Genomic DNA, 8137 nt, shown 5'->3' on the forward strand with positions numbered 1-8137 from the left:
GACCCCCAGGGGGGGTCGCGAAGCCTTAGGTTGAAAAACACTGCTTTAGAGGATTGACAATTATACACGACTATTTACTTATATTCTTCTTAATGATGAGAATGAGCATTATGCTAATTTCGTATTTTATCGTATACTTTAATCGATTTTTATAAAGTTATATATTAATATATAATGCAGCTACTTACGAATCTGTTGAGAGCACGAAACCGCCATTATTATCTATACTCCTTCCAGGAAATGTATTTCTTTTCGGAAAATATCCGGTTACATATAAACGCTGGTAGAAAAGAAAGAAAGTAAAAAAAAAATAGTTATAACTCTCAAATATATTTTCTCACTTCAAATGGGAATTTCAAAGTTTAAATATTATTAATTAAAACTGTGAAATGTTAATTGCGTGTAAAATTAACTGACACTTTTCATACAAATTAGTTGTATTTTCATATAATAAGGAAAACAGGCATAACACTCCTCTTGAAACGAAAGTATTTCCGTAATTACTCAGGATATATTTCTTCATAATTGAAGGTCAGACTATTTACACTTGATCGTTGTTAACATTGTGAACTTTTTTTACTTGTTTACCTTTGTTTTAAGAAGTATATTCTTAAAAAAAAACTCATGTTAACTGTTACTTCTGGAGTGTATTAAAAAGGATTAAGATAGACTCGAAAATTTAATATTTTTGTAAATAGTCTGACCTTCAATTATGAAGAAAGTAAATACTTCTATATATAGATTCTATATTCACCACTCGTAGGTTTATGTGCCTTAATTATCGAAGATATCTTTGGTTTTTAGGTACAGTACAGTGTGTGAGTATACGTAGTTAAATGAAGTTACACACTATAGTATATTTATAATAATACTGCTGTAAATAATAACACAAACAATAGCACAATTATCATTATATTTATAGCGATTCTTGTGTCACTAATATCGTAATAAAGTAATTACAGTACTTCTATTTTACTATTAATACAAGATATATATATAAATAATAAGTAACTTGTAAGATATACGGCATACATTGGTAACACAAAAAATATATACGTTTATACATTCTACGTTATTCAATACTAAAACTTTATGTACATTTTGTATTGCAAAAATTATAAATTGTGTGTGCAAAAAATTAAGTTTTTATTCTCTATAATAACATGTTTAAAGTTATTTTTCAAAATAGACAATGGAACAGTTTAATATATTGATATAACTTGTAAAAACTTATTTCTGTGTTCTTGGTTTTACTTCTGTATTGTAAACGAAAACGAAAACATGACCCCTATTTTCTGCATTTACATTTATTACGTTTTTAGATTCTTCATTACAATGGATAAAAAATTGCAAACTTGTACTAAAATCGGCCCATCAAAATTTGAGAACGAACTCAATTCTATAAGCCATACAAAGGACGTGCTAGCGATAGTACGACAAAGCCATGTCGCGCTATGGAGATCTTATATCTCGAAAACGAAGTCATAAACCACATTTTTTATTATATTTTTGGATTCCTCATCGCAATTAATGGAAATGGCAAAGTTTAATCAAAATCGTTAGAACAGATTTTGAGAACTAACAAAGTTATGTAGGCTATATAGAAGATTAGCTAACGCTCCGCCTCGATAGAAGATAGGTTTGTAGCCTCTATTGGTGGTATTGGTGGGGGGTCGCAGGGTCGTGCCCAGTGGCGTACCGTGGGTGTCAGCCGCCCGGGGGCGTAGAAAAATTTCGCCCCCAATTTAGGTATTTCAATTTAACGGACCAAAATTCAGTTTTGTCATAGAACAAGCGATTAAAAATTCGGTGGTAGTGCAGCGTTTAAAATAGTTCTATTGGATATTAGTGGTGTCTATGAACGCGAATGAATCGTACAAGCATAAAAAAAGGTCAACAGGTTTCGCAGGATTTCCTCGGATGAAAAAATTACTAGTTCACCCGGACGGCGAGCCGATTCCCAGACTGTCCGGACGATAGCACTATCGTAGGCGCGATGCAAGTATAGGTTAAATTAAAATGTTTCAAATTTTTACAAAATATTATTATTATCTATTGTGAAATTTTGCCTCCCGAGGCGGGCCGCCCCTGCCGCCCCCACTACGGTACGCCACTGGTCGTGCCGTGCTATGATACAGAGACATAGCCACATCAGGGAGCACGGTAAGGAAGTGGCATAAGCAGCATTTAAGTGGCGGCATTTCGAAGACTTGCATCATACTGAGAAAATCTACCTTACGGCCCTGGGGCACCCGCAATTTCCGTTTTCGCCCGTAGGCTAACGTGCCACTGACAGAGTACCCCTAAAAATTAAAATAGATTACCCGCTATAGTTTTGTTTCATGTGCAGTGTATTAATTAAAAAAAATATATATATATACACACATATACCCAGTGGTGATATTCAGCGGGTTCGCACAGGTTCGGCCGAACCCGTTGTTAACATTTTCAAAGTTTTCCGAACCCGTTGTTAAACACACGTAATATTTCTCAGTGATTTTGTTTCTTTTAAAAAATATATTAAAATATACGTATTATACTCTGTAACACTACTAAACTAGAGCCTTATACCCTGTTCGCCTAGTGCAACCTCCATCGACCGTTTCAATCTCGACTAAAACGAGGTTCAATCGCGATCGACTCAAGAGTTCTCGAAACTAGATCCAGTCATAAGAGAGATTCCACAATCCCACGCGCGCGAGAAAATACAAGATGGCTGCGGAACACGTGTCGTAATAAAATATGTACAAAATAAACCATTTTGAACACTCTTTTTTATTATTTATAAAAAAAAATATAGTTTTGGCATAAACAATGTTAAATTTTAACTGACTTAATTTTGCGAACGCATCTTTTTTATTTATATGGATATCTTAAGGTCAGTTTTTGCGCTGATGTTGCTAATGCACCATTTGAGCGAAAAAAAAAAATTGTCAAGGAAAAATTTCTGTTAGCGAACCCTTTGTTAAATATTTCGAATATCACCACATACCGATATATTGATATATTATATTAGACTTTTGTACATCCAGAGAAACACAAACTTTTAATTTAGGGCGGCCGGCACAGATGAGCAAAAGCATGAGGTGATGAAGCCGCCTTGATCTAGCTGCGAAATTCTCACGTCACGAAATTTTAAAAGTCACTTGACTCGTGACTTTTAGAAGATCCCATTCGTCGTCGAAACTCCGCAAACCAATACGGGAAGACGTTACATTTTTTCCCTCCACTTGGCCGATTTTCCCTAAATTTAGGGGGAAAACGGGAAAATCGGCATCACTCCCCTTAGGGACTATCCTAAAAAATTTCCTGGAGTGTTTAGGTCAGTTCCGCTAATTATAAATTCGCAGAGTGAAAAAAATTTTAAAAAAGAAACCACTACTTCAATGTTGCCATCTCTGCGATTGCACAGATGGCAACACTGAAGTAACGTAGTCTCACATGGTCTCGCGCATGTACGTTAACTCCCTCGAAGAGAAAGGCGGTCGTTTGCAAACAATGAAACGTGCGTGATTTCGCTGGTATTTATTTCCTCATTGTTAATTTAACGAAATAGTAAGAAGTAGGTTGATTAACTGACATCGTTGATTGATTAGAATGATTTTATATGAAAGTTTTCTAAGCATTTCGATTACAGCATAAAGAAATCTGATACAGTACAATATTTCTGTGTTCAAAATGGCTGGTAAGTGTTACTGATCTGTTTTTTTTTTTTATCAAATTTTTTTAAATTTAAAAACAAAAAAAAAGAAATTCTTAACTCTTATGAATTTTTAATATTCAAGGATTCGACTGGGAAAGTGTAAGGATCAAGCAGGAAATTAAGGAAGAAGTTGTAAACGATCCTTTTCAGGATGGCGTAAAAGACAGTAAAGTGGGAATCTATACGGGTTTAGAATTAACGGAAGATGTCAAGGATATCAAAATCAAAAAGGAGTTTGAGATGAAATACAAATATGCCCTAAAGCAGGTTAAAATTGAGATTAAAAAATGTGACGTCAAAGAGGAGCAGGTGAGTTGAAATGTCGTAGTTCTATAAGTTTCTAAGGCTTGCCAATGGCCAAGCGGTTCCATTCCCCCGAATGCTGGTTTCGTGCCCGGTTGGGACGGGCTGGTCGCTTGGAGTTTTTCAGGTTTTCTCCGCGTCTGTAATGCGTGAATAAGGGTTGGTTACCCTTAAAAGACCTGAAAGGCATCTCCTAGCCTTATACTACGTTCGCACACAATCCACGACTCACTTCGATCTCGATTTACCCACAATCTGGATTGTGACTGTCGCTAGTCGAATGTCGTGCTGTTCGCACAGGCAGTCCGCTCGAGAAGAACCTGGCTATTACACGCGATCATAAAACTGACGTAACTACGCGGTAAGTCACAAACACCAACAAACAAAATGGAAGTTTTGGTTAGAAATAAATACTTTTTCTTGCTGTACATCTTATATTAGACAGATGTCGTTGTCTCTCCAGATGTCTTTTTTATTTCTCTGTCGATAGCCCGACACGTGTTCCACAGCCAACTTGTATTTTCTCGCGCACGTGGGATTGTGCGATCTCTCTTATGACTGGATCTAGTTTCAAGAACTCTCTCCAGTGGATCGCGATAGAACCTCGTTTCAGTAGAGATTGAAACAGTCGAGAGCATTTGCACCACGGAACTCTCTCCGACCTTAGTCACAATCTACATCGAAATGCTCGGTGCAAACGGGGTATTAGTGTTGCGTTGCTGTTACTTAACAAAAGAAACAAGTTTCTAAATCGATGGCCTCGCTGGTGAGTTCTGTTGAGTCTCTCCATTGTATGATATGATGTGTTTTGTAGAAGAAAAAAATGCTTGCGTAAATGCATAGTTGTGTCTGTACGATATGTATAGCTTTTGGTAATCTGTCCGTTATTATGGCAAGGGTGAATCTATAGTTTCTACGGGTAAAATTTACTTGTTTGTTGGAAATTGCAATGTTGGTTTGTCGAACATGCTGGTCGTGAAGATGATTGAACGTGATGGTCTATTTAGAAACGTTGCTTATTTGTGATTGATTCGATCGTCAAATATACAAACACACCGATTTTTTGTATTCGTAATCCAGGATCGAGAGTTAAGAATTACCATAGAAGTTAACCGTTACGCATTCACATATCTGCATACTACAGTGGGATAACAATAAAATAAGACACTCTGCAACTAATGACCAGTGCGGCGTTTATTATTTGTTTCTTATCTGTGCTTTGCAGTGGTTATTGGTTGTAGAATCTTATTTTAACATTCACATACTAAAAGTAAAATGAATGGTAATTGGTTAACTTCTAACTCTACATTTTGATCCTCGGTTGTGATTACGGCCTTATATGATTAATTTTTTCCTTCTCTGAAATTGCATTATTTATTCTGTTATCTGGTTTAAATAAGAATAAATAAAAATACAACTTAAATGTAAGTTACTTCATGATTTTGGAATTTTGACTCATTATCATTTTGTGTTAACAGAGATATGAATTTAATCTCTTCAAACAAGTCACTTTTATCAATTCAATAAAGATTCTTTAATATTTAAGTTAAAAAGTCCAACACAACTTATCTTTGGTCCCACTAGGTCAGGGGTCGGCAACCTTTTGAGTCGGAAGAGCCAAAAATTACAATTTACAAAATTTCAAAGTTTTTAAAGAGCCACAAAATTTTTTCTTGCCAACAATAAATAGAACTCGCATAAATAAAGTTTTTTGATAAAAAAAAAAACTAATCTATTTATTCAGAATCGTCTTGCGTCGAAAGTGAATTAAACCTCATAGAAACATCCGACGATGGCGTCATTCGAGAGATTCTGACGGACTGACAACGCGTGTCATGGTGGAGGGATGCGATGAAAAGCGAGTACAAGTGGCTGAGAGATAGAATCGGTGCCTAATCCTCGTTAATCGATTCAGAATGATTTTTAAATGTTTGTTTTTTTGATAAAATAAATAATATTTGCGTATGAAACTAAAGAGCCGCAACTTCACATCCAAAGAGCCGCATGTGGCTCGCGAGCCGCAGGTTGCCGACCCCTGCACTAGGTTAATAGTGCTTACTGTTTCCCGAGATTAAACAAAAATAAGTACAGAGCAGTTGATCATATTATCACAAATCATAAAGGTAAGAATGGCATTTCTCATATTTTACTTGTGTGAGCCATTATTTTTGTGGTGGTTGTGTGACCCAAATGCTTATAATAGAGAGGTTGCTGCCAACGTTTTCAACACGAAAACATATATGTCGGACATTCAGCGCCGCTTTCCTAAAGGCCTAGAAGTTTGGCAATAGTGTTTGGAATGTCGAGCATGATTCCACTGACTATCCTAAAGGCCTAGAAGTTTGGCAATGGTGTTTGGAATGTCGAGCATGATTTCACTGACTATCCAAACACCATTGTCAAACTTCTAGGCTTATACGAAAGCGGCGCTGAACGTCCGATGTACACGTTTTCGTGTTGAAAACGTTGGCTACAACCTATCTAATATAAAGTTTTTTTAAAAAACTGGGTCACTGGTAAACTGGGGTCACTGTATAATTATATAATGAAATAAATTATGCATTATTGATGATAACTTTTACCTATGAAAGTTATACCATTGCTGTTACAAACATGATGTCGGTTCAAGAATTAATGTTGGATAATTGCATTTAATGCTGCAGACTGTTTATAAAACATGAGACGAGTTTTGGCACTTAATTGTTGATGTCGCATTAATGTCAATTCAAAGAAAACTCATTTTTGCTATTGAACATGAGTGTAGTTTTTACGAATAGGCTCAAGAATTGTTGCAATGATTACTTTATTTTTCACACCACTTCGATGACTTTGGTTCTGAGTAACATTGTATGTAACATGGTTAAAATAGGAAATGTCAATTATTTGTTGATGAATATACTAAAGTATAATATAACATAACGTAGAACATGCATTTAATAACAAAGTAAATATTTACAATAAATTTTATCTATACTAATATAATAAAGAGGTAATGTTTGTATGTATGTAAGTTTGGATGCAGCAGGTAATCTCCAAAACTACTCATCCAATTTCAAAAATTTTTTCACCAATATTTAGAATGGAACGTCAGGGTGGACATAGGCTGTATATTATTCCGTTAAACATGGGGGATGGACAGTTCTTTACGGTAAGCCTTCCCCGTAAGGCTTACCGTAAAGAACTCTGCTTCTATTTATACTATTTTAGATGCGGGTTTTTGCATTTTTGATTGCATTTTAATAGGGTACGTCAACAGAATGTACACTAAGAAGAAATTTTTCGATATTCCCCCGGGGGAGGGGACAGGATTAAGGCTTACTGTGAAGAACTTCACTTCTATTATACTATTTTAGATGCGATTTTTTGCGTTTCTGATTGCATTTTGATAGAGTACGTCAACACAATGTATACTAAGAAGGGATTTTTCGATATTTTCCCCGCGGGGGAGAAGGACAAGATTAAGGCTTACTGTGAAAAACTTGGCTTCTATTATACTATTTTAGATGCGGGTTTTTGCGCTTTTGATTGCGTTTTAATAGGGTACGTCGAGAGAATGTACACTAAGAAAAAATTTTTCGAAACATTTTCCTTCACGGGGGAAGTGTTATACATTTATAATAGATACATTTTGAGCCACAACAAGGCGTGGCGGGGTCTGCTAGTTATATTATATTATGTGTACATTAGTAATGTCAATTGTCAAGTGATAAAACTATTTTATCATAAGCTTAACTGAATTCTGACATTATTGTTAACTAAAGGGAATTTAACTAGGAAAAGTAATATTAAAATTAACCATTAGTAACAACTAGGGTTTCTCATTTCCCAGTATTTTGCTTGTCCCGGGATCCCGGGATAAAAGTTAACTGTTTTCCAGGATCCTGGGAAATCCCGGGATAGAATTAATTATTTTTAAGGTATACAAAATATCTTGAAATCAAATGATATAATTATTTTCCATTTTTTAAAGTAATTTTAAAGTTTTGTAACCTCCAAAATCATATTAATAATGCTGTGTTAGGTCTATAGGCCTATAATAAAAATTACCTTTAAATAACGTAGAAATTTTCACAAATAGAAAAAAATTAATTAAAGTTTGCTGGAAACTGCATACAACAACAACAAAAAAAA

The 8137-nt window shown here is 35.2% G+C and overlaps 2 protein-coding genes across 5 annotated transcripts in view; one reads left to right on the forward strand and one right to left on the reverse strand.

Moving 5' to 3' along the window:
- LOC111637911 overlaps nucleotides 1-927 on the reverse strand; it is a 7536-nt gene extending 6609 nt beyond the window's left edge. The window contains exons 1-2 of one of the 3 annotated variants that reach the window (XM_023383516.1): nucleotides 755-927; nucleotides 189-280 (exon numbers count right to left, since the gene is read on the reverse strand). In XM_023383516.1, the coding sequence (XP_023239284.1) occupies nucleotides 189-216 (28 nt within the window). In that variant the 5' untranslated portion in view covers nucleotides 217-280; nucleotides 755-927. Of the gene's footprint in view, nucleotides 1-188; nucleotides 281-417; nucleotides 492-729 lie in introns of those variants that run through there. The other 2 variants (XM_023383518.1, XM_023383517.1) reach the window with 2 other exon arrangements.
- A 2087-nt stretch (nucleotides 928-3014) lies between these two features.
- LOC111637912 (zinc finger protein 600-like) overlaps nucleotides 3015-8137 on the forward strand; it is a 23530-nt gene continuing 18407 nt past the window's right edge. Inside the window, exons 1-3 of one of the 2 annotated variants that reach the window (XM_023383520.1) lie at nucleotides 3015-3562; nucleotides 3638-3685; nucleotides 3786-4012. In XM_023383520.1, the coding sequence (XP_023239288.1) occupies nucleotides 3679-3685; nucleotides 3786-4012 (234 nt within the window). In that variant the 5' untranslated portion in view covers nucleotides 3015-3562; nucleotides 3638-3678. Of the gene's footprint in view, nucleotides 3686-3785; nucleotides 4013-8137 lie in introns of both variants that reach the window. The other variant, XM_023383519.1, reaches the window with a different exon arrangement.

The sequence above is a fragment of the Centruroides sculpturatus genome, unplaced genomic scaffold (assembly GCF_000671375.1).
Source record: "Centruroides sculpturatus isolate CEXI.00-Female unplaced genomic scaffold, Cexi_2.0 scaffold1089, whole genome shotgun sequence".
NCBI lineage: Eukaryota > Metazoa > Arthropoda > Arachnida > Scorpiones > Buthidae > Centruroides > Centruroides sculpturatus.